We start from the raw sequence: 26757 nt of genomic DNA on the forward strand, positions 1-26757 counted from the left end.
TGCATTAGAATTTGTGGAAAGTCAGGTGAGTTAAAAGAAAGAATTCTTTCTCAAAGAACTGGGTCACTTCTTTCTGGACCGAAGATCCTTTTCTTCTGTTCTTTAGGTTGCTGGCCTGCAGAATGCCCTGCGGCTCTGGCCGAGGGGCCCGACTGCCCTAAAGGCAGATGTTGTTTTTAGGACTCTTGGATTGGGGCCGGCACTTCCTCAGAATTCTAATGAAATACTTGGCTTGCTTAGGGATGTTCTGCGTAGTGATGCAGCCACAGAACCAAGCAATCAGAAGTTTCTGGAAATAGTATATTTCCCTATCTCAAGATAAACATGGGATGTGTTTATTGATATTGCTAGGCAATTACTAAGACTATGCAATTGCAACATGATTATATTAATGTATTAAAAAGATTAACAAATGGTTGCTTACCTGTAATAACCTTAGTCGTTGTTCATTGTTGAATCTTTCCACTGCAGCCCAGAACCACCGAATTACAATATGATTGTCATGATAGCCTATCAAACCAATAATGAAAAGTTGTATTACTTTTATTTTTCTAAAGACACAATGATACATTGAAAAAAAGATTCCCCAGATATAATTTATTGTCTTGTATTCTTTAAAGGACTGAAAAGGATTAAGTATAATTAGTTATTCAAAGTAACTAATTGACCTACGCAGTGCACTTAAAACACTAATTCAGAACGAGTGTAAGTCGACTCAAAATAGGTTTGTAGAAAACATTTGAAATGACTTCTTTCGCACAGTTCAGTGACTAGGAATTATTGTGGCCCTTGTCTTGAGGAAATCTTGCTTTACTGTTTGCCATTGGATTAGTGATGTTTATTTCATTTTAAAGAAGAAAGGGATCTGCATACAGAGCAAATAAAACTAGAATGTACACGGTGGTGCATAGGTTTCAATGTCCTACTTTTGGCAAAGAGCGGCTATTTGGTGCTCAGCAAACAAGTTTCTCACCTATAAAATAAGCGCACTGACTCTAGTTTCAAAGTCTTCTGACATGATGAATCTGTCCCTTTTAGCCCTGCCTTTTCTGTTTGTGCCAAATATTCTGGGGGTAGAGGAGCAAAAATGTCTCCTTGTATTCTCACACACAGCTGCCTTATGAACATATGGCAGGTGGAAACAGACAGACTTCTAACAGAACAGCTGAATAGCTCACCCCTCTTCCTGCTCCTGGACCCAGCATCTCCTCCCCAGGATTCCATTTCATAGTGTTTATCAAAAATTATCACGGACGTAGGTAATTAGTTAAATCAGTGAATAAAAATTTATACTGCGTAAATATAAAAATTGATGATTTGATTAGATTCATTGTTATTAAAATCTTCTGGGACAAAGAGAAGGGCTAATAAGAGGTAAGATGGTAAGATGTTATGTAGTATTTTGAAGAAATTGTTCTAGCTAGTAAAAGTAGTTCAATTAGTAAAGTTATAGTAGTGAAGATTATTTATAGAATTCATACATTGAATTTTCCAATTCATACATTGAATTGGAAAAGACTTTACCAGTAATTGGACTTGAAAAATAGCAGTGGAACTACAATTTTAATACTATCGTTCTTAGAAAATGGTCAATCGAGGTCAGCCCATGATAACAATGATAAGCTTTAAAAATCAATTATTTGCTCTAGTCCTTTAAAATTATTTTAAGTCTATGTTCCAATTTACATATAACTGGAGAATTGTTTGGCTCACAATTTATTCTGGGAAGTGATTACCTTAATAACTTTAAGTTTGTATTTCTGTATTCCTAATTTAAAAACTACAGTTATTATCTAACATACTTAATTATAAAATATAAACATCAGTAGCAAACAAAAAAAAGTTGTCATGACATTCTGAAGACTTTATAACTCAGTAATAAATTTCAATAAGAACATTCTTTCTTTGTTTAAAATTATCCAATTAAACTTTAACTCCAGATTAGCAGCAGGTCCCTTTCAAAGAGAATATGGGAAATTTCGGTGGCTTCAATCCTATTTACTAATTAAAATTTTACACCGATCTTCAGAAATGCTATTTCTAAAGCTTTCCATTTGATGAAGTGTCAGATAAGGCAATTTTTGATCTGACAATAGTTTCCTCTTGGATTAACTTAGTGACTGAGTTTAGAAGAGCTTGTTCAATAAAGCTCTTGAATTCTGAGAATCATGTCTTATTACATTCATGTGTCTTAGTTGTGGATGGCAAGTGGTTGGTAGTGCAGGTACACGTAGAAAACTGTTTACTTATTGGTAGGCTCAAGGGCGTGCCTTCAAGTTCTGCTTTCAGTATGAACGCAGACTAGGTGGGGCACGAACAGCTGGTTGTATGCTCCCCAGTGCTTCGTTCATAACACCATAAAACAATTAATTAGTGTTCTTATGGTCACATTTCTTCACCAACAATGAAGCATGATGACATCCTTAGATGACGTGTAAACAGTTCTTCTTCCACTTGGCAGATGAGGTAAGTAGAAAAAGAAGAGAATGTGCTTTGCCTAAGGTCTCAGAGAAGACTACATCAGACTATGATTACTGGGTAAGTGTGTGTAATTTCCTGATTTTAGATCAATGTTCTTAACTTTCATTTAAGCTAAAACTGAAAATCCAGCCATATAAAAATAAAATTTCACCTCCTCTATATTCCGTGTTGTTTCTCCAGTCACTCAAGTCTATTTCAGCAGTGCCTGCAATGACCAGTTCCAATTCTCTTGCATCAAAGACAGATACTAGCCTAGCATCCACCACCTATGAGACAAAAAAATAAATAAACAAACAAATAAATAACACATAGCATAGCTTAAGAACTCAGAGAAAATTTCAGTTATAATGAAGCATCATAAGAAAAGGAGGGCATACGGGGTTTGAAATATTGCATAGATGCAATCTGTAAAAATGCAAAGCCTTGGGGCCTAAATGATAGTACAGTGGATAGGGTGTTTTCCTTACAGTAGACTGTGGATCTGGTTAGATCCTGACACTTCACATGGTCCCCTGAGCCCCACCCGATGTGACCCCAAAACAAAAAAAAATACCCACAAACAAACAAAATTCCTAATCATAGTTCTTTATAAATATAGAATAGTTAGGTTATGCAAAAATGGGTAAGATTTGTCTCAATAGAACTTTCATTTTATAACTGGTCACGAAATAATTCAGCTTATTTTTCTGTTTCATAAAAAGTCTACACCTTCCACAGGAGTCACATGGAATACTTTTTATTTTTTATTTAATAACTCTATTAAGTCATCAGTTTAGTTACAGAAATTCAATATTCCAACATCAATTCCACCACCATTGCACCTCCCCACCACCATTATTTCCAATTTTCCAAAGCATCCCTTAAGCCTGCCACACAGAATACTGTTAACCCCAAAATACCTGATCCTCAGATATGAACATTTCACATTTCAAGCTTGAGCTGTGACTGCCCCATCTAAGCATAAGTGAGATGCATGACTTTAACATTATGGGTAACCACTGAACTATCAAATGCTATCTGAATTCTTGTCATTTTATTTCAGTGATGTAACAGGGAAGTAAGCTTTTTATGCACTTGGAAACATACGGGGAATATACTGGTGCTTCTAATAGAAAGAACATCTAGTGCAGAGAAAATTGGGAATGATTGCATCATAAAAAGCTGTCCCATGGAGTCATATGAGTAGGTTCAGTAAGATGGATCAATGGTCAATATCAGACAACAAAATCCCTCTCCTGTGGCCGTCTTTACCTCATAGAAGCCACGCACTAAGCTCTCAGTTTGCTGAACAACACCCCTCTCGATCCTCCATTTCACCATCCTCTCGATGTATTCCTTCTTGTTCTTCTCTGTGACAGGAATATTGGCACCCCCTGGTTTTAATTCACGTTCAGTAATCTGAGATTGAAAAACAAAAAACACCAACCACAGAGCAATATTCCTGAGGTTTATAAGAACACTGCTACCAAATATCTAAAATCAGCCACCTGCTTGTAATTGCCCCTGCCTGGGCATGTGCCACAAGCCAAGTGAGGCACCAACATGGAGCCCAGGTTTAAAAAAAAGCATTTTAAAACATATGCTTTAAAAAAAAAATCAGACAATGAGCTGATATCTGAAAACCTCAGTGGTTAAGAAAGAAAGTATAGTAAATGCTGAAGGATGTGTAAAATCCTGACTGAATACAAGTAAGTACTTCAAATAAAGAGTTAGGTTCAAGGAATTCTGAAGCTCCCCTCCCATAATCTGGGAGTTTCTTTGTCTTTCCTTTATCTTCCTTTGTTTCCATAAATAAAGTCTTCAAAAATGAATTAGGTTCAGATTCTGGTTGGTTGCAACTTGAATGTTTAACAAAAACCCATTTTTTACAAATTCTTTTAGGGTTTGAATCAACTAGATATTGAAAGCCAATATTTAAATAATTAAGGAAGCTGAATTACACTCAAATGACTGTTAAAACTTTGAACTTCTTCCCCAAACATGTGCTATTTAGATCAGCTTAATATTAAGGCTCAAATAAGACTAATCCTTAGGAACTGTTAATAATTTCTGAAAGAAACTATTCGACCTACTTCGAAAAACGAAGGATCACATTTTTGAAATATTGTTTATTTTCATTCAGCTGCAATTTTAGTTCTTAAATCTAAATGCATGTGAGTACAAACAAAAGTTAATAATTTAATATTTAATTCTGGGACAGCATGGACTTTTATTTGGCTTTTAATCCCCTCTCTCTGCCTTCCCCACTTCCCTTTCTGCATATGTTGGTGTTGTTATTGCTGCAATGACCCTTGCACACAGTCGACTGGCTGGGATAACTTGCATAATTTTTTTTAGTTGTAGTGCTCACTGGGACCATACATCAGGTTGCAGGGCTTACACTCAGCTACTGTAATGCAATTCCACTGAGAATTGCATTTCTTTAGTTGTGGAACTAGCATATGCACTTGCCAGGGCAAGTATTGTTACTTGAGGCATACAAATTATGGTTTTGGTGCTTGCCGAGGGGCCTGGGGGATATCTGTGTGCTCAGCAGGGGATGCAGTTTTTGGCTGTTGCACTTGTACAACTTTTTAGTTGCAGTGCTCATGAAGAGTCTCACCCCATTTTGTGGTGGTCACACAGGATGGTTGCTGGAGATGCCAGGTTTCATAGACAGCAAAGCTGCCACAAGTTCCAGTGTTGCCAGAATCACTGAGCTCAAGGTATGTAAGATATGAGGGACCTGAACTTCTGACCACAGCATGGACTTCTAAACACTTACAAAGTACATTCTAAAATTTTTATGTGGATATTTTAGCTGGAAATAAAAAGATTGCTCACAACACACAAATGGTTATTACAATCCGTAATAACTTCAATCTATATTACAAAACTTGTAATCAAGGTTATTATAACTATAAATAAACTTTAAACTAACCAATAAGCCACAAATAAATAATCATCTGATCTTAGTCACTGGATTTATTCTTGACCAACAAATGCCTTTCCATTACTGCATTTAGTCACCAGATATTAACATACACACAGACCTGCCCAAAAACTTCTTCATTTACAGTGAATGTAAGATCCAGGATGTCGTGGATATCATTGTCTTTCATCCACTGTAGGCTCTGGTGGAATTCTTCATCAAGGTATTCTAGATCACTCAGGTCACACAGACTAAGATGACAGAAACAAATGTGCAGGCACGGCTATTAGAAATAACTAGAGTCATGAGAAAAGAAGCTAAGAATTAAAGACAAGAATAAAATCAACTAAATAGGCAGTGACTTCTAGAATGTTCTGAGGTAAGTTCAGTAGCCAAATCAGTGAGATAATAAATTTGATATAAATTTGTAAAATCCTAGATATGTAAATATCTTAAGAATTATTCAGTCTGCCCTTTTACAGACATAACTGAAGTATCAAGGTGTGGATACTAGTTGCATAGTCAATAATGACCGACAGCAGGGAACTCAGGTTGACAACTTAAGTCCACTATTCTGACACTATTATAACACCTTAATATATCATGCTCCTATTTAGAAATTCTTGTGTGCACATGTAGTTCAAGAAAGGTCAGAAACAGTAGTGCATATTTGAGGGGGAGGGGGAAAGAGAGACAGAGACAGAGAGACAGAGACAAAAACAGAGATAGATAGAGAGAGACAGAGAGACAGAGACAAAGAGACAGAGAGGAGAGAGAGGAGAGCAGGGTCTAAGATAGCTTCAGGAACATTGAAGGTTGAGGGCAAGTCAGAAGAGAAGTCCACAAAGAATCTATGAAAGTTAAATGAGAAAGGAGAGTAATGTCAGGGATGTCAGTAAAGGAAAGGAATGATTCAAGTATAATGGGTAGATATTGGGGGTCAATAGTGGTATCAAAAGCAACAATATGGTCCCTGAAGGTAAAGACTAAAAAATCCTTTTAAAAAGTTTCCATAATTGGTGGGAGAGAAACCAGACTGAAGCATATTGAGGGTGTGAAACCTACTCTTTGAGGGAGGTCTTAAGTGAATAGATGACAGCTATGGCAATGAAGGGAAAGAAGCGAAATGAGTGAAGAGGAACCCTGGAAGCAGAAAATAACTAGAGCCCAGTGCTGCAGCTACAAATATGCACAAACGGAGGAAGGTAAGAGTCTTCCCACTGACAACCTTCCTTACGAACTATTAGAAACATCATGTATGCTTTTATTTGAGGTCTGGACTTCCATTTACAGAAAACAAATATGTGTGTACCAGAAAATGAGCTGGAGAATCAAACAATTATTCTGACTTTCTTATTGCAAGTTTGAGCTGCTACATCACAGTTACCTTCTCCTCTCCAGCCTTGTAAACGGCTGCTGATTATAGGATAGAAGTTGTTTTACATCTTACAACAATTGCAATCTTTCATTGTGATAACAAAGAAGAAAAAGTTCTGTGGATGTTAAATTTTCCTCTGACATCATAAGTTAACTGACTAGCATCTAGAGAGGCCTCAAGAAAAATATGGCACTGTCCACCTCTAACAAACAAAAAAACAGAACAAAGCCAATGAAAATTAGAACCAACAGCAGCAGCAGCTAAACGTTTGCACGAAGCAAAACAAAAAAGTGCATCTTATAAAGAATAAGGAGCTATGAGTCACCAAGGTTAACCCACAACTATTCTTTTAATAATTGGCACTAATACCACAAGAATTCCAGTGCTGTATCTGAAGGACAATTGTTTTAAAGAAATATGTGTTACAACGAATAAGAATAAATTATTTGGAACAGCGGAAAATGAAAACTTATGGGAAAAAACTGGGATAAAGGATCAGAAGCAGGGAAAACACAATAACCATATTTGAAAAATATATTAGTTTCAAAAATCTAAACAATCTAGTAACAACAGATCTGAGATAACAATTTGACAAAAGATCCCTTTCAATAAAGGAAATACCACACTCTTATATGCTAGCTATACAAGCAAAAAAAAAAATACTCTTACATTCTGAGAAGAGCCTTATAAAAGGGTCGTGTGAAGAAGGCGTCCAACAAATACTGGTGTATTAGTGCAAGACCAAGAATCCTACCACTGAACCGGAACCTGTGAAGGAAATGCATGAGACAGCTTATACATCATGGGGCAGTTTCCAAATGGTATTATTTGCCCTCCACAGAGCTGTCCAGTCTGATTCTTCAAAGTTTAGCCAAGATTAATGGCCTACAAGGTCCAGGAATGTTTGTGCACACTGTAGGATATATCTTCATTGGGCCAATATTTGTATCTACTGGTGGAAAATCTATCTCACTGATATATACATACTATTCTTACATCCCCTGTTAATAATGCACTCTATGTGACACCCTAAGTGGCTAACATGTTGGTAAAGTCCCCCAAACTACCTCTAAGAGATGTTGACAGAATGAGACCGCTAGTGGGGGATGGAAGTGTAAGGGGATACTGTCCCCTTCTAGTTGGCATACAGAGATATTAGCAGGATTTTTCTAATAGAAACAGAGTAGCGATTCCCTTTTGAGGAAAAACCTGGTTTCAATTGAAGAAGTTCCTATTCCTTTGCTCTTTCAAATCCTCAGTCCTCAGAATTATCACTCCAAGAATTATGCAGAGGGACACTTGGCGGGGGAGGGGGGTATTCTTCCTGGGGCATTCTGTTCTCTAAAAATTTCAAGGTTCAGTATTGGTCTAAACCACTTTGCAAAGTAGTATATCTGTCACAACTGAATTTGCTGACTGAGATGTACACTTTTTTTTTTTTTTTTTTGCTTTTTGGGTCACACCTGGCGATGTACAGGGGCTACTCCTGGCTCTGAACTCAGCAATTACTCCTGGTGGTGCTCAGGGGACCATATGGGATGCTGGGAATCGAACCCGGGTCGGCCGCGTGCAAGGCAAACGCCCTACCCGCTGTGCTATCACTCCAGGCCTGGGATGTACACTTTTATCATCTTTCAAAAGTTCTCAAGTTTCTAACTATTTCTAAGTCTGATGCCTTCCAAAAGAGTAAATCCACATGATGTTCATACAGTTGGTTTGGAATTTAAGTATCAGGCAGCCATTGTACAATTAATGTCTAGCAGCTTTGTTTTCCTTTATTTCCACTTAGGTTAGCATAACTGCAATAGCCACAGAGAGGACGGCTCCAAATTGCAGTGAAACGGAAGCTAATTCAAAGAGTATGTCCTATGAATTAATGCCCTCCACCCACCAGTATTAACCTCATGACTCATTTTCCATGAGACCTACTCATGTTCTTTTTCCTGTTACTGTCACTGAAAATGATCAGAAAAAAAAAAGGGGATTATAAAAGAATTCAATAAAAAAGCTAAGGATGCTTGGAAAGAGTGTAATTTTAGATTTCCCGAATAAATAATCTCCATATCAATGTTTTAATATGTGTGGGTTTTGGCTTTTCTAATTTTGCATGAGAAATTAAAAAGAAACATTCCTCAGCTTCAACAGAACAATTACTTAATCAGTAAGTGGTCTTTACTGTGAGTCCCCACTGCAGCTCTTCTATCAGATTCTCTTCTGCTACTAGTTTGCCCATGTCACCCATCTCCAACCCCTCCCCCCATTACTAAATTGCCATTGTCACCCCAGAGAATAGAGGGCTGTTCTGCCACTTCTCTGGACCCATCCATCCACACCCCCACTGTTAGCCGTTCTAAGCACTGTTACTGAAGCTGCCTAATTTAGTCTCTGGGTCCAGACTTTAATATTCACCCCATCCCACCTCAGAGTTTAGATATCCAAAAGAGAGAGCTTTAGTTTTTTCTGGGAGTTCAGCATGATCTATCTTTTTTTTTTTTTCTCAGTGAAAAAACCTTTTAAAGTCTCATTTAAAACTAGGCTTATGGAATATAATTTATCCCAAGCTGAGAGGCTGCCTGTTTATAATAGAGTCAATTGGAAAATTTAACTGAAAATATGATTTTCTCTGTCACTGTCACTGTCATTCCATTGCTCATCGATTCTCTCGAGCTGGCACCAGTAACATCTCCATTGTGAGACTTGTTGTGACTGTCTTTGGCATACCAAATATGCCACAGGTAGCTTGCCAGGCTCTGCCTTGCGGGTGGGATATTCTCAGTAGCTTGCTGGGCTTTCCGAGAGGGACTGAGAAATTGAACAATTAATTTCCACGGGTAGTGCAAGGCAAACGCCCTACCCACTGTGCTATCGCTCCAGCCCATGATTTTCTCTGAGGGGGAAAAAAAAACTGCTAAAAAAAACATGCGTTTTGATAAACTCTATCACCAAAATTTCACTGGAGAAAATCTGTGAGGAGAAAAAATACTTACCATTCATGGTGATTGTCTACAAAAGCAGACATAGGACTTATTTGAACTGTGTATGTGTCATTGGCTGAATATTCAAATAATCCATAATATGGGTTAAAGAGTTCTCTGGATACCAGGAAGAAAAACTCTCTGGAAGGTCCACTGTAATCCAGCCTTTAAAGTATCCAAAAAAAAAAAAAAAACCAACCAGTTATTTTATTTCTGACCAGTTACCAAATTTTAACCATTTCAAACTTCGACAAATAAATCATTACACATCTAATTGTCCACTAGCACTGCTCAAAACAAATTGAACTATAATAATTCCTAATCTCATGCACATCTTAACCCAGAACAAAGTCACTTTTATGAAACACATCTAAAATTATGCTATGTATCGAATAACAGATAAAAAAAAGCAAGATACTAATATTAAATAGCCACAGTGGTTAATTTGAGTGCATCAATAAGTATGTAGCTCTGTAGCACTGTTGTCCCACTGTTCATCAATTTACTCAAGCGGGCACCAGTAACATCTCCACTGTGAGATATGTTGTTACTGTTTTTGGCATGTCAAATAGGCCACGGGTAGCTTGCCAGGCTCTGCCACGCAGGCAGGATACTCTCAGAAGCTTGCCGGGCTCTACAAGAGGGATGGAGGAATTGAACTTGGGTCTGCCATGTGCAAGGCAAATGCCCTACCTGCTGTGTTATCATTCCATTCTTATCAATAAGTATATAAAAATAAATTTTGTTTTGTATTTTTTGTATCATATCTGTTATTATTCATGGTTAATTCTCAGCTCAGATTGCACTGGGGTCAGTAATATGCAAGGTGAGTGCTTTATTTCTTGTAATCACTCTCTCTGGCCTCAAAGGTAAATCTTCTTCACACATGGAGTGAGATTATAGAGAAAGGGAGAACAATGGGAATGATCTGTATAAACAGGGTAATGAGATGGAGAGAAGTCCCGTCCTTTTAGATCTTTTCATTTTAGATGGAGGAAAAAGAATTGATGAGTGGCTAATCACTGTATATGTTTGTATAATACACATAAAATAATATTAACATAGTGCATAATCTAAGCAATGATATCAGTATGTATACACACACACATACACAAGAGATCAGGAAAAAAAAACCAATGAGAATGTACAAATAAAAACTTTATTATGTTTGTGCTATAGGTTGGAGAGCTAGTATAGCAGGTAATGCACTTAATATGCATGTGGTCTACCTAGATCTACTTAGGTTTGATTCCTGGCACCTCATATGATCACTTGAGCACAGAACCAGGAGCACAGAATTTGCCCTAAGCACAGCCAGGCATGGCCCCCAAGCAAAAAATAAATTTAGGGCAGGAGCAATAGTACAACAGTACAGTCTATCTTGCACGATCCCCAGCATCCCATATGAATCTCTGAGCACTGCCAGAAATTCCTGAGTGCCCAGGAGCAACTCCTGAACATTGCCAGATGTGCCCCCCCATACCTCAAAAAATGCTTTAAATTATGACACTTTAAAGAAAATCATAGTAAAAAGAATGAGGGCATTGAAATCTTTCTAAGGAAGGTATCTGGAAAAAAGATGGAAACTCTAGTACCTGAATTACAGCATGAATTCCTCTTTACTTACAAATGGGTTAAAGTGCAGTATGAAGAATGAGTGTGTTAAGTGTTCAGTTTGAGGAATGACAAGTGGCCAACAATGCTGAGAGCAAAATATGCAGTAAAGAGTTTTCAATAAAGCAATTTGATATGCTTAATTTAACATGAAAATAAAAAGTACATCTACCCTATCATAAAAGTTTGCACATGGGTTCAAAGACAGAAAGGAATGCTGAAAGGGAATGAAAGCAACTGATAAGTTGGGATGGCAGAATTTTATAAGACTTCTTTTGTTCAATCTATTTTTGTTTCTCTTATGGAATTTCCTCTATGGGTATTATTGCATTTTTTTAAATGAAAAGGAAATAATCTGAGTATTGTTCTGTGATGAGTTAGTGTGGTGGACAAAAAGATTCTGTTATTTGTGTGAGAGTTGGGATAGTGGTAAGAAAAATAAAAGCTTTGCTATATTTTATTTGAGAATTTGAAAGAATTGACAGGCTTCAACTATTAACATATACTTTTATTTTTTTTCCATCTTAAAGACAGATGCACTGTCACTTAAGTTTTACAATGACTTTAAATTTCCTTGCTTTTCCAAAGTAGTTTTGTTCTACATATTTATAAAGCGATATGCTAGCTTAATTTTTTTCTAATAAACACTCACCAAAAAAAAAATGAACCTTTTTTTTTAAAGTCTGTGTAATAGCTGAAATCAACAACTCCTGTCCACATTGTGCTTTGGGAGATCTGAGCAATGATGCCAGAAAGCCTACATATGCAGAAAAATTAAAAAAACCGTAGAGTCTGAAGGTGATGCCTGGGCACTGTGCTCTGAGGCAGCTGAATATGATACAGCTCTTAGCTACTGGGATGACTACTAGTGTGCTCAGATTACTCTGGGGACTTCTAAATCATCACCCTGGCTGCTTCCCAGCCTCAAAGATGCAGTCTGGCCTTCATGCTGAGACCAAGGCAGCATCCAGCACCTTCCTCCCACTGCGTCTCTGACCAAGAACAAGTAGAATGCTTTTTCCCTTTGACCATTCTTCAAATGAGAATGGTCATTTGAGACTTTCCCCCCAACAAACACTGAGTGCCTATTGGGTCTGGGACACTAACCCAGATGCTAAGGGTAAAGACAAAAAAATAATAAGTTGGAAAAGTAATTTTTCTACAGGAACTCTTTTGACAGTGCCAGTCTCCCTGCTATCTGCCCCTTCTGCCCTGGCTTCCTCCTGGGCATGAATTCTTTCAATCTCGTCTCTAGGAAGGGTGGAAATTCACCTGTTACTGGGTCCTTGTGCTCTAGACTCTCTGTAGGGTATCGAAGTCTGATCTATAGATCAGTGTCTGCTACTGATCATCGCGCTTCAGGTATGGTCTCCTGATCACAGAGCTTAGGAAGGATGCCTGCCCTCTTCCTAGAGGCTTCTCCACTAATGCAGGTTGAAAGTGTATTGTTTTGTGGGACAGCCACTTTACTTTGTTGACTCATAATGAACCAGTCGTCAGCTAATGCCTCAAACCTTTCACCCAGGCTGCCCTAGCCTAGCATTCACATCCTGTCTGCATGTCATTCGTTGCATTTAAAAAAGGGGAAAAAAAACCCACATTATTCTTTTGCCTGTACATTTTATATTGTGAGTCTTGATCCTTGATTTCAACCTACCCAGAATACTGGATATCATCAGGAGACCCCAGCATCCATCCAGAAACACAGGATGCCTGTAGTCTAAGGACTCTAGAAGTCATTTTACCCATTCCCTCATTTGACAGAGGAAAAACTCAGGCTGAGGGAACCACTTCATCCACCAAATGAAAGCTACAGGGAGATCCAGGTCTCAACTCAGGTACTTGGTCACAAGTTTTATGCTCACTCACTACACTTAATTTTTTTTTTTTTATCGAACTACCATGCGATACAGTTACAAAGCTTTCATGATTGAGTTTCAGTCATACAATCATCGAACACCCATCCCTTTACTCGTGCACATTTTCTACCACCGATGTCCCTAATATCCCTCCTGCTACCCCCATCCCACCCCATACCCTGCCTTTATGGCAGAAAATTTCCCCCATTCTCTCTCTCTCCTTTTGGGCATTTTGATTTGCAATACAGATACTGAGAGGCCATCATGTTTGTCCTTTATCTACTTAACAGCACACATCTTCCATTCTGTTGCTCACTACTCTTTATAGGCGACCTACCCTTCAGGAAACTGTAAATCCTCTTTATTTTTAATTGAAAATTTTCATCAAGCCTAAAACCTGTTACTTATTGAGTAGGGATCAGCACTCTATGGCCTTAGGCCAAACCTGGCCCACTTGCTGGCTTTGTAAGTAATAATTTCTGGTAGCACACACCCAATCTCTTTTGTTTAGGGTTGTCTGAGGCTGCTTTACAAAGTCATACAAAGGCATACAAAGGCAGACTCCTGTAGGTGCAACAGGAAGGCCCATAAAGAGTCACATATTTACTATTGCAGCCTTTACAGGAAAAGTTTACCAACCTCTATTCTAAAAGCAAGTAGGAAGAAAATACTATTTTAGTAAAGTACCTGGCTTGCTCTGAATTCTCGTTTTTAGTGAAAAGCCTTTCAAGGGAATAGAAAATAGAAAACAGACAATACTCTGCTTTTGTCATGATTGTATCCCAAGGATTTAGCTTTATACATTAGTATGGGCTCAAGATATAGTTTGTTAAATCAATGAGGTTGCTCTCTGAAGCTTTCTAAGGAAAATTGTTATTTATAGCGTTATTTGGCATCTAGGAGAGTAAATAACTTTGCACATACTTGCTTTGGGATGGTTTATTTGTTCAATGGCTTTAACACAACATGCTAATCCCTAAAAGACAATCCAATCTGGAAAGTTCATCAGAACTCAAGAGAATAATGCTTAGAATTATTTTACGATATAGAGTTCTTGTCATTACCCAGATCCAGTATTTTCTAATAAGGCAATGTACGGTAAAATAACAGTAGAACTTTACTGGCTGGTTCCTTTTAAAAATATGATAATAAATCAAATCTGGCTGAAGAAAAGATGAATGTTCCCAGGGCAGATCTTAAATAGGGGAAATGAAAATTATTTCTCCCTCCTCCACCCCCAAGCAAGAACAAAGCTAACAGTTCTTCCTAGGAGGAAAAAGGTGTCTTCCTCAACCGGTGAGGTTCTTAACCTGCCACATTTAACTCAAGCAGCACTGTGGCAGTTATTCCAAGACCAAAAGTTTTTAAACTGTGATTTGATTATAATCCCAAGCTTAGAACTGCATGTCTGAATGTGCTTTGTAAATGACAAGCTATACATGTCTACCTAATTCATTAGGACGTGTCCCGGCAATGGACTTTGCGCCTGTGTCCTGTAATGTCTCAGCAGCTCTTCCATATAAATAGTTAATATGACTCATATCAGAGGGTTCATTTGTTACATTCCTGTTTTGCCAGTTAGGGTGGTTCTACAACTAAAGGCTTGGCACCGAAATATAGAAACTCTGGACAACGGGTGTGTAGCCAGACAACAGCTGCCTTCTAGGGCATTCTGGAACAAGCACAGATGTCTTTAGGGTGGCAATGTAGTTCTGAGCCCCATAAAGTGCTGACATAGCATTTTAACTATCATCGTGTTGCTGAGCTGACATGCCACGTGAGTTGCTTTAGTGGAATCTAATATCTGTTAAAATAATTAGTTGTATTCTTTTGCTCTTAATTTCAACCCAGAATTTCTGAAGATTCAGATGTGACTACATAAAATGAGAAGAGCCAGTGGCATGGGAAGTCACACCATCATTTCCAACATGTTTTCTGGGATATAGAAATTTCTGCTTTCTTTTTAATTTGGTTCAGGTACACATAGCTTAAACACCTTCTGACTTACCCTGGGTATTTATAGCAGCAAGATTCTTATGCCACTTAAGAAAGCAGGGTAGGAAGTAAGGAATTTTGTTGGCACTTAAAGTGACAGTTTTGTTTACTGCTTCTAAGCCAAAGTCTAGATACAGAAATATACCCTTCTCCAGCAAAGACTCGGTTATCTAGATTATCCTATAGGTTTCTCTTTAAAAAAAAAAAAAGTAGCACCACAAAATTGAAGTCGTAATCTTACAGATTTCTGAGGAAAATGTGATGACACTCAGAATGCCCAAAAAACTTCTAGTAAGAATTAGACAAGTCATAAGTAGAAACTGCTGGTTATTTGATAAACAGGGATAGAAGAACACTCTTAGGATCTCTTCCCCAGTGGCTTTTATTGACCTGTATTATATAAATATCCCATAAAAGAGCTCATTCGTTCTTAAAGCCCCAAACTGAAACTTGCTACATTTCTTCCCTATTCTATGGATAGCTTTGCAAGATAAAGGACTGAGTTCATTGAAATGGCACCCTGCTTATAACGAACTCATTCTTTCTTAGAAAAAGGTGTCTTTTACAGAGCTGGTCTTGGAGAAAAATTAGGCAAGACAAACACAGTATAAACATCCTCTCTTTAGGCCGGTGACAGTTTCCTTACTGTTTGGGGAGGTTAAGACCCTAATGGTCCAGTATTTGTTTCTGAACATAATAGTCTACATTACTATACTATTTTTTGAAACTACATCGCTTTTGTTGTCAGGACTTTCAATTCAGAAGAGAGATGTGGTGTTCCATCGGACTCTTCCTAAAGAAGCAACTTTGAGGCTCTCAAAAACCCATTAGAAAAAAGCAACCACAGCATGCAAGTTCCTACCACAGTCAATCAAATGACTCAGTTTCCAGCCACCTACTACCCATGGCCTCCTTCCTCCCACCTTTCAAGGTCAGATAAACAAATTAAGTGGAAATTTTAGTAACCAGGAAACTAACTCTCCCGTTCTGACCAATTTAAATCACATTGATCTGCTGTTTTATTTGTAAAAAGTCAAGTAGAACATGAAGATTTTAGGAATAAATTATAACCTTTTGCCAACTAAGATCTTTACATTAACAGACTCTAAGATCTCTCCTTTTCTGCAGTGCATACAGATCTGCTACTATTAAAAACAAATATCTTTCTTTTTATGTTCTACTAATCCATTGTAAGAATGATACTGAATTATGTAAGACAGGAAGGAACTACAATCATCAAGATAGTACCAAAAAGAACTTCAAGATACTATTCCCTTGCAGATAACATAACGTTGTCATTAGCAATGCAAAATAATACTCTATATAAATCAACACTTATTTGGAATTTCTATAAAATTAACTTTATCTACATACTTATTACTCTAGTAATCTCAATAAAAAAAAAATCAAAATTATCCTGGTAGTAGTAAATTGTTGACCAGAAAATAAGAAAAATCATTTAGGAAAACATTTCTTAATTCTTCCCAAATCCTGATACTATTTTTTAAATTATTTTTTTTCATTATTTAAAAAAATGCTTTATAATAGAAATCATTCAAACAATTTGCAGAAATTATTACAAATAACATGAAAAATTCTTATATAATCCACACCATTTCACTGCTACTTTAAATGAGTAAAACACATTTATTACAACGGACCAATGTTTATGTATCATTAGTAACTAAAATTCACACTATATTCAGATTTCCTTAGCTTTTCCTGAGTTATACTTAGTTTTACCTTTCTGTTTCAGGATATTATCCAGAATGCATTACATCTAATTGTCTTTTTTTTTTTTTTGGTGGGGGAGTGCTCCCGAGCAGTGCTCAGGAGGTCACCACTGATTCTTTGCCAACAGGGTCATTGGATCAATGCAAGGACCCAAGAATGTGATTCTATCCGGTCCCTGCAATGCTGGGAAACCCAAGCTATCCCAGTGATGCAAGAGCCACTTCTAGTAATACCTGAGGGATCATGTGGACTCAGGAATAGAACCAGGTGGGTGCATGCTAGTCATCCACCCAACTGCTATACTCTCTCACATCCCCCATTGTCACATCTCCTCTTGTTAGGCTCCTCTTGACTGTGACACTGTCCAGGTGTGTCTGGTTTTTGATGACCTAGGCAGTTTGAAGGAGTACTGAAAAGGCACCTTGCACCCCTCAATTTGGATTGACTCGATGTTTTTCTCATGACTAGGTTGGCGCTCGAGGGTTTGAGAAGGAAGACTAAAGGGAAAGTGCCATTTAATCACATCCTACCAAGGATACTTAAAATCCACAAGACATTTGACAACTGACTTTAACCTTGACACTTGACTGAGTGTTCATCAGCCTTTTTCACTATAGACTTACTTCTTTTCTTACCTCTTATCTTGCACAACTTGAAGAAAGGTACTCTGTGTGACCCCACAGTCTTTATAAGTGGGGAATTAGACTGAATGAGTTGGAAAATTTCTGCACGTGAGGTTTTTCTATTCTCCTCTAGTTACTTTTTCTGTTTTATTAATTTAGATATGTATTTTAGAACTTGGGTTTTAACCCAATACTACTTTATTTCTTTATTTTTTTCACTAAAATTATACTAGCATTGGCCTTGGGAACTCTTCCTGTGTTGGTTCTTCGTGTGCCAGGAAATAAAGTGCTCAAAAGGTCTGCAATGATGGGACATTGTTGAAGAGGTACAAGGTGCCTCTTTTAGGCTTCATCTTACATATTTTCTGTGCTATTGCTAAAACTACTGCCTCTTTAAAAAGCCCTGGTTCTTTTTTTTTTTAAGTCAACATCTGGCATGATCTTTTTCTCAAGTTAGATATGAAAAACTTAAAAAGTGACACTCTTGAAGGTATTTAAATGGATAAAGTCAAAATCTAAGAATCCATAACTATGATAGTGACATGATAATGAACAGACATTATCTGCCTATCTATCGTTTTAATAATCCATATGCAGAGAGGCTTGAATATAAAAAATGTTCTCAGTGACTGCGATCACAACTCAAAATACCATTCCCTTATTTTCCCTCTGGATTTACAGGAAGGAAACAGGTGATGGAAGAAGGAAGCATTTCAACATTAGCAGCAATCAAACAGAGATACCAAACTCCATTCAACAAAGGACTCCTCTGAGGAATGGATAGCATCAGTCCTGATCATGCGAGGACCACTTTAGGACGGTCAAGCATGAGAAGCATCTGTTCTACTCAAATATAAGAACCAGAGCTTCCAAAGATTCTTTCCTGCATCTCTAAGATTTCAACAAACTGTGGTCCAACAATAAAGAAAGCAGCTGGAGTTCTGGGGGAGGAAAATATTCTCATCCAAACCAGAGTGGTTATGTAAGGAAATACTTGGAATCCCATGCATACTTATGATTGGGCTAAACACATTTGCCTTCATTTTCAATTGTGCACCTGCATCTGTAAGCCAAGGTCCATTAACACACATCACCAACTAAACTCTCAAGAATCTGTGAGGCAGGTTTTTGCCCAAGTCCATTACATTGTTTCCCATATAATATTTTACTTGAACCTCGTCATGGTGAGATTGTACAATAATGTGTGTGACAGGAGCAGAAGTTAGTTGCTGACAACTGTACAAGTAAAAAGCTGTATAGGTAGGGGGAAAAAACCTACCTGTTCTTTTCAAACAACTTAACTATCAGAGTTCAGTTGTTTTGCCTACATTCAAGGGCACTGGACGAAAACAAAAGGCCTAGTCCCAAACCTCCAGTTTGCTATCACCTAGTTCTTTTAGTAAGCGCAAGTCATTTCATATTTTGGAGCTTTCACTTCATCAAGTATTTACAGAATGGTTAAATCTGTTGGATATTATGACGATAATCATTTATTTCTGAGTATGACTGGAAGGGATGGCCTTAAAATAATATAAGGCACCAGAGTTGAAGGAATAGTTCAGACAATAGAGTGGTTTTTAAATTCACATCTCAAGATCAGTGGCTAACAAAGAAAGTGCTAAGACTCAAAATCTAGCCCTGTGATGAGAACAGAGGAAAGGGCCTGGGAGAGATGAGAGCTGAGATCTTCTAGAGTGTTATTTAACAACTGTTATGTCTGTTGGATGCAGCCAACTGTGTGTGGGAGTCTTCACTCCTTTATTTCCTAACCCTTATCTACATGAGCACACTCATGAGAGAGTCATAAAAGGTTGCATATGTTTGCTTCCAGCAGGTAGTTGGGTAGGTGTGGAGCAGCAGTCTGAGGAAGAAACAAACACTGAGGCAAAAGAAGTAAGACTGGGGCCTAGAAGTTACCAGCAGGAGGCTGGAGGAAAAGCAGGTACTAATTAACTCCCAGCTATGAATCTGAGTCCATACAATATGCTTTAACAGGAAAAGTGCCTCAGACTAACATACGGGGTGGCTAACAAAATCACAGACATTAGAAAACAGTTCTTTGTGTGCATATTTTTTCTTCAAGGCCCCCAATTTTCTCCTGAAAAGAAAATGTAGAGAGAATCCAAACCAAGCTCCTATTCTCAAAAAATGATCAATGGTTATGACTTTTTTTTTTAAGCCAAAGAATGTATGTCAAATGATTGAAAAAACAGAAAGAAAAAAAAAACTTAAGAAAAAAAGCTGAAAGATTTAAGTGTGTGAGAATAGCATTTCCTGCCAGAAGGATTTCCTGTTTCAGGCAACCACAAGCGACAATGTGGTGAAACATCCGCCCTGCAACAGCAGCCGCTGTTCCACCAGCCACTTCTCTGTTCTACTCACCCTTCTTCCCCGACAAAGGTGACGTATAGCTTATTTCTTTGCAGGTCTTTTCTGGAGTAGCCCATAATCTGATTGAAAGCATCTTCGAGTAGGTGATCTCTTCTGATAATTAACCTACCCACAGACAGGTGATTGGAAAATACAGATTATTTCCTAATAAACCTTACTGTTTTAGAACTACACACATGCCATTTTATTTCCATTTCCCATAATTACTAGGTGAAAAGTGGACCAACTTAGTATCACTGCTCTCTGCAATTGAAGCATACATTTGCCTTTAACTCTTCATAGCAAGAACAAGTTACTAAATAGAGAATTCCAACTCTGACTTGTGGAAACAGTCTGACAGTCCTTTCTGAACAGTTAAATAGATTTATCCTAGAAGGAAAATGGTTACACACATATACTGTCTTTTTTTTTGTAAAGGAAGAACGATTCTATGAAGCAACATTTTAAGCCTAATTATACCTAAACAAGGAATTCAATTATTAAGTGTTAAGAGAGAGATGACTGTGGGGTGAAAGGGGAGGAAAATATTCTTGTGTCCTCTAAAGCAGGAAGTTTACAGTTGTACTCAATAGAATTTTTAAATTGAGCAACTATTAAGATATTCCAAGTGACAGAAAGAAATGAATTGATATATATGACTGATCAGCTAACTTGTGATAAGGACGAAGTCATTATATGCAGATATCAACCTGCTTTTAATGCAAATATTCATAGCATGAAGAGGTATACCTGAAACCTTGATTACTAAGACTTTCATGGGTGAAATGTGAGAAATGTAAAGCCCAAAAAGAGATGGTATTTGGGGCACCGTGCTGTGATCTGGATGTTCTCTGTGGTGCTGTGCATGTTGGCTGCCACTGAGGGCCCCCCCACGTGTGGAGGTGCTTCAGGAAAGACCCTCCTCTGTTTCCTTTCAGTGGTACACTCACTGATCTCTAAAGGAGACATGTGACATGGAGCGGAGAATGAAGGCAGCATGGGCCAAGAGAGTTGAAAATAATTCTAGGCCCAAGAACATAATGACGTTTCAATGTTCCCATGTGAAGGTGTCTGGAGAAATAATGGGAGAAGAAACATTCATAACCTATTCTGTTAGACAAGTGAAGATTATTCACAGAATAAAATATAGCTGAGCCAGCTTCCTCTACTCAGACCAACTCAGGAAACAGTAATATGTTGCATAAAACACTGAGAAGGCCTTAGAGCAATTGAATGATCTAAAAAGAAACAAATAAAAGGGGTAAAAAAAAATCAATTTTGCCAATATTTTTATTAAAAAAGTGGTAGTCCTCTTGTTTTAAAAGATTCAGGAAAAAAGAAAAAAAAAGTCATATTTAACTCCAAAACTGTGTTTCAGATGATCCTAAAATTTACACACATCAAATAAGCTGGTTGTCCCATATCACAATCAAATTCCTAAATTCCCAAATGTATTCCATAGTCTTCCTTACCACAAATCAGTAGTTTCTAACATTTTGACTTACTTTAATTTCCCTGGGCCTTGTCCATATCCTTTAGTCTCTAACTTCCTGTAAAAGTTCCTTAGTTTGGCTTCAAAGTCTCTCTTGTAAGGGGCTGGAGCCCGGGCATTGGCACGCTGAGTACCTACAGCAAACCACAAAAAAAAAAAAAAAAAAAAAGACCGGATTTGTGTAGTGTTCTACATGTTCATCGCATCAACATCAACAAAATTTTATAGCAAGATGATTGAGACCATAATTCATAAGAAAGATGAGGCAACATTTTAAGTTCCTAACCTTCTTATATCCAAACTGATGGGTATACCAAAGCTTAACCAGGGTCTTAAAAGGTGTCTTTTTGTGCATTTTGGCTAAATTTTTTTTTAAAAGTCCTGTTTGGCTAATATAAGAGTACTCATGTGTTAGTCAAATATGTTCCCCTTTTTTTGTCCAAATTCATATGAGTCAAACAGTTACTCATGTCTTATGATAACTGTGCTGGGTGGAAAAACTTTGACTGCTATTGAGATGATATCACTACAATTATACAGGAAGTTATAATGTGAAATTATGCTGTATAGATCAAGAAGAGAGATTTTCTACGCTTCATTCTATCAAAAAAATACAGGAGCTTCTTTTAGAGATGCAATATCTAAAAATGTTTTAGGCGTATAATTATATGCATTTAATATTGCATAGTAGAAAAATCTTAGAAAAACAGAATCCATATGTAACCCTGGCACATGTTTTCTGGCTTCCTAAGGAGTAAATAATCCTACTTGCCATATTCTTAATATGTGTGAAGTACTAAGATTATTTACAAATTATTTAAAGACGTTTTATATACCATCCAATGGTAAATATCAAATAATATGAAAAAACACTACCAAAACCTTTTGTTCCTTTTTCCACAAAGAAATCTGGCTGTTGTATCCCAAAGTGACTAAACAACATACCAAGATACAAAATTAATGACAAATATGAGAATCAAAAAGAATACTGGATATTTCCACTGTTTCACAACACATGAAAGAAATCATAAAATAAAAATTTTGAAGTCTTCTGCATTATTAAATATTTCTCTAATGAATATTCCAACTATTTTTCTTATAAATTTTGAATACTGAACTACATGAATCAATACATGCTGGAAATGAGTAAGGTATACCTCTGTTGGGAAGGCAAAAAATAAAATATGCCAAACAAACAGAGAATAATTAAGTCCTAAACTAGCTGGTATGCAAATTATAAAGTGAAGGGGACAAAATTATAAACCTACAGTCCTACTCAGATATATTGGTATATTCTGTCATCCAATCTTTTTAATTAACTTCCAATACACAAAAATTAAGAGACCTCAGTAGGAAAATTTGAGTTTTTCTCTTGAAAAAAATTTGGAGGCTCTCCCAAACTGATTTTCATTTCCTTGGGGCAGAAGATGGGAAGTTGTTCCATTAGATAATTAATCACCTGCTTTTCATCACGCCACAGCCACTCAATGGCTGCCTGTCCTCCATATTTGCATTCGAGATTAGTTTTATAGAAAATAATCATAAGAATAAGTAAGGATCCATATAGAAAAGGACTACAGGAAAAGATTTTATTGAAACCCAGGTCTTATGCCTATATTGTAAACCAGGGTGGGACAATAAGAGGTGAATAAACGCTCTATCCTGGTTGAGAAGATGTTGGGAAGAGCCTCTCAGAAAACTCCAAGAGCAGTGTGGAGGGGGCTGTTGAGGAGTAAGTGGAAAATTAAATTGGTCTGAGAGTTGCAGCCAAACTAAGAGAGAATTTTTTTTTTCTTTAACTGAACTGAGAAGTTTGGGCATGATGCAAAGAACAGTGGGAAGTCTTGATAGGCTCATGAGCAAGGAAAACAAGTGTATTGAATGGATTAAGGGTGGGGAAAAAAGGAAAGAAGACTGGAGGCAGGAGAGCCAGATAGGAGGAGTTGTAGCAATCAAAGCCGGAGGGGATGAGGACTCAGTGTGGTGACTCAGAGAATATTTACAGTGTGAAATAAAAATTGGTAACAGTAGAGTAGAAGAGAAGCAGACAGACCTGACAGTAATATGCAGCACTTTAAACAATAAGGGCAGTTATCATTCATTAAATATCTGTTCTGCATTAGGGACCATGCACTTTATACAGGGGATCGTTGGAAAATCTTCATAAGTCTACATAACAGACATCATTATTATTGCCATCATCAACACTTTGTAACTAAGGAAATTGAAGTCATATGCCAATGAATGGTAGCGCTGGGATTTGAGCCAGGTCTTGCTGAAACTAAAAGCAGAGAGAGAGAGAGATGATACTGGCGGAGGCGGGGGGCATGTGAAGCTTCAGACCCACTGAAGGGAGATGACAGCTGCTCGGTGGATAGGCTCTAGAGGCATTTGAAAATATAGCATCAGAGTTTCTGTCCGAGATCAAGGCCACATTTGTGCATCAACTGAATTCACGTGTTCCTAGACTCCAAAAAAGTATGGCAGCTACCAGAAAGGAAGGGAAGGGTGGGGAGGAATCAAGAGAGGGTTCTCTTTGGTGGTGGGATGGAGGCAGAACTTCGGTGTTAGAAGTGTTACATCCACACAGGGCCGTGAATCTAACTTCTTACAATCTCCTAAAATTGTAAATCAATGTTAATAATAATAAAACAAGCAACCAAAAACTTACTCTCAGACATGTGAATCCTTAGGTTATTTTATTGGAAAAGGAAAGAAATTTTATGGCCACACACACACACACACACACACACACACACACACACAACCCACCAGATGAGTTGTAGCACTTTGTGAGGAGCCTTTTGCACAGGAAGGCCCATACTAGTATTAGCTGTGATTGTAACACATGCGGAGCACTAGCACAGCGATTGGGTGTTCACTTTTCACAAGGCCAACCCGTGTTTGATTCCTCCGCCCCTCTTGGAGAGCCCAGCAAGCTACCGAGAGTATGGAGCCCACACGGCAGAGCCTGGAAGCTACCCGGGCGTATTGGATATGCCAAAAACAGTAACAATAAGTCTCTCAATGAGAGACGTTACTGGTGCCCGCTTGAACAAATCGATGAGCAACGGGATGACAGTGACAGTGACAGTGTAACACATGCATAGAGATCAATACTAAATGCATGGGAATACAGACTGAGTTTTAAGGAGTGGACCTTAATAAAATTAGATGTTGAGCATCACATGTTGAGGGGTCTACTTGCACAGTTGAAGCATCTAGGCAAAGGCACATGTCATAAAGGAAACAAATAGATTTGAATTCAAATAATCTGAGCTGATGGCCTGAAAGAGCATAGCAGGTCAGACACTTCCCAGGTTCAATGACTGGTACCATATATTGTCCCCAAGCCTACAGCAGTGATCTCTGCCCACAGAACCAGGAGTAAGCCCTGAGCACACGTGAGTGTGGCCCCTAAACCAATAAAAATATCTGGGATGCAGAAGAAAACTTCAGGCAGCTGTCTCACTCTTGACTACATGTTAGAATCAGTGAAGAAGCATTACAAAAAAAATCTCAGTGTTCGGGCCACACCCAAGAAGCATTACATCAGAATGTGTGGGGGGAGGAATCCAGACATAAGTATTTTATGCAGCTCTTTGTGCAGTCAAGTATGAGAACCGTTATCCCGATGAGAAGGTCAAATGTAACCAATGAAATACCCACACGGTATCCAGAGCCCAAACTGGGTTGTGTCCCATGGATCTGAAAGGCGGGAAGCAACATGATCTCATGAGCAGAAGGCCTTTCTCTGGTAGGGTTGAGGGGCAGGAGAGGGAGGCACAAGTCTACAGTGGGAGGGAGTCAGAATAAAGTTGTCAGTGCCACAGTCTGAGAAACTGCAGATTATAAAAACCAGACAGCTAAGAGAGCAGGAGAGTGAACCAGCTTTCAAGATCATGGCCATTGCTTGGGAAGAAGGATAAAGGGAAACAACAAAAGACTAAATAAAAAACCCTTAGACCTCCAAAGAAACATGACTCATGAAGAGCCTTTTTTTTTTTAAGCATATATAACTGCTATAAAACTGGAGGTGTTTAAAAGGATGCAGGAAAGGCCATCATGCATTGCCTCAGTATCAGTACAGACAATTAAAAGAAGAGAGAGAACTTTGACTCCACTTCCACTCAATTATGGTGACTCTGGGGACAGAAACTGCTCGATACAAAAATTCTTTTGCTAATAGTTCCATTATGAAAAAAATCATTTACACATTACTTCATGTTTTAAAAATTATCGTAAATTATGCTGCTGGCCCTTGTCAAATTCTTAATGCAAGTCAGGAGCAACTGCCAAGAAATTCCAGGGCAGGAATGATGTTACTTCAACTTTAGAAGTCAAGAATGATCTTGGAAGATTAGGTTAATAGAACTTTATTGCAACCACAGCTGCAAGTGAAGTTCTAGAATGTAATACTCTCAACAGAGAGCAATTCCATGATCTTTCTGGTCTTTAAAAAGGAAGTCAGATAAAAAGCAGTCAAAATGTAACTTATGGGAAGTGATCAAATAAAAGGCTGGCTTCATAGATAGTACTACATTAATTATTTACAGGAAAAATTTCAGTAACACATTAAGTTTATTTTCTTTTATAATGCCAGATAGACCTTACAGACTTCCATATAGTGTTACCCTATTTCCTTACTGTTGCAAAAGTTAAAAAAAAAATCACATACAAACTGAAAAAATTCCTCCAGACAAAACACACTTTGGGTAACTGTAGAAAATATCTTGACATCAGTCTGTTGAGAAGTCTAGTTCTCGTTTTGGTTCAGGGTACTCCACCAGCGCCTAGAGAGCCTGATGACTAACTCTGCGTTGGACTGGGAAGAAGGGATAGAGTAGGATTCTAGGTCTCTGTACTAGGATGGCTCAGATGAACAATTTTTTCCTGCTTCATCTACTTTTTATTTATTTATTTATTTATTTTTGTCTTTTTAAGTCACAACCAATGATGCTAGGGAGTTGCTCCTGGTTCTGAACTCAGGAATTACTACTGGTGGTGCTAGGAGATGATATGGGTTTCTGAGGATTGAACCCGGGTCAGATGCATGCAAGGCAAATGCCCTCCCTGCTGGACTATTGCTCGGGCCTAGCTCATCTACTTTTTAAGAAGCTGTCTATCTCTCTCTCTCTCTCTAGTTTATCTTCCTATCTTTACAATTATCTGTTAATGTGTGGAAACAAATAATAAAGCATTACAATAATTTTTAGAAGATTCCAACTCTGGAAAAGTAACAGCGCGGGAAATTAACAAAGAAAAAAAAACCCTATACATTTCCAAAAGAGCTGGCATAAATCATGAGCAGTAAAGCCCTTTGGA

General features: G+C 37.8%; 1 protein-coding gene across 6 annotated transcripts in view; it reads right to left on the reverse strand.

Moving 5' to 3' along the window:
• The window catches only part of HECW2 (HECT, C2 and WW domain containing E3 ubiquitin protein ligase 2), a 396920-nt gene that overhangs the window by 24472 nt on the left and 345691 nt on the right, over positions 1 to 26757 (reverse strand). For all 6 annotated transcript variants that reach the window (XM_055120479.1, XM_055120478.1, XM_055120481.1 and 3 more), the window contains 8 exons: positions 21446 to 21566; positions 19953 to 20066; positions 9758 to 9910; positions 7440 to 7538; positions 5514 to 5643; positions 3733 to 3879; positions 2633 to 2747; positions 425 to 510 (listed from right to left, as the gene is read on the reverse strand). In XM_055120479.1, the coding sequence (XP_054976454.1) occupies positions 425 to 510; positions 2633 to 2747; positions 3733 to 3879; positions 5514 to 5643; positions 7440 to 7538; positions 9758 to 9910; positions 19953 to 20066; positions 21446 to 21566 (965 nt within the window). The remainder of the gene's footprint in view (positions 1 to 424; positions 511 to 2632; positions 2748 to 3732; positions 3880 to 5513; positions 5644 to 7439; positions 7539 to 9757; positions 9911 to 19952; positions 20067 to 21445; positions 21567 to 26757) is intronic.

Source organism: Sorex araneus, chromosome X (assembly GCF_027595985.1).
Source record: "Sorex araneus isolate mSorAra2 chromosome X, mSorAra2.pri, whole genome shotgun sequence".
Classification (NCBI taxonomy): domain Eukaryota; kingdom Metazoa; phylum Chordata; class Mammalia; order Eulipotyphla; family Soricidae; genus Sorex; species Sorex araneus.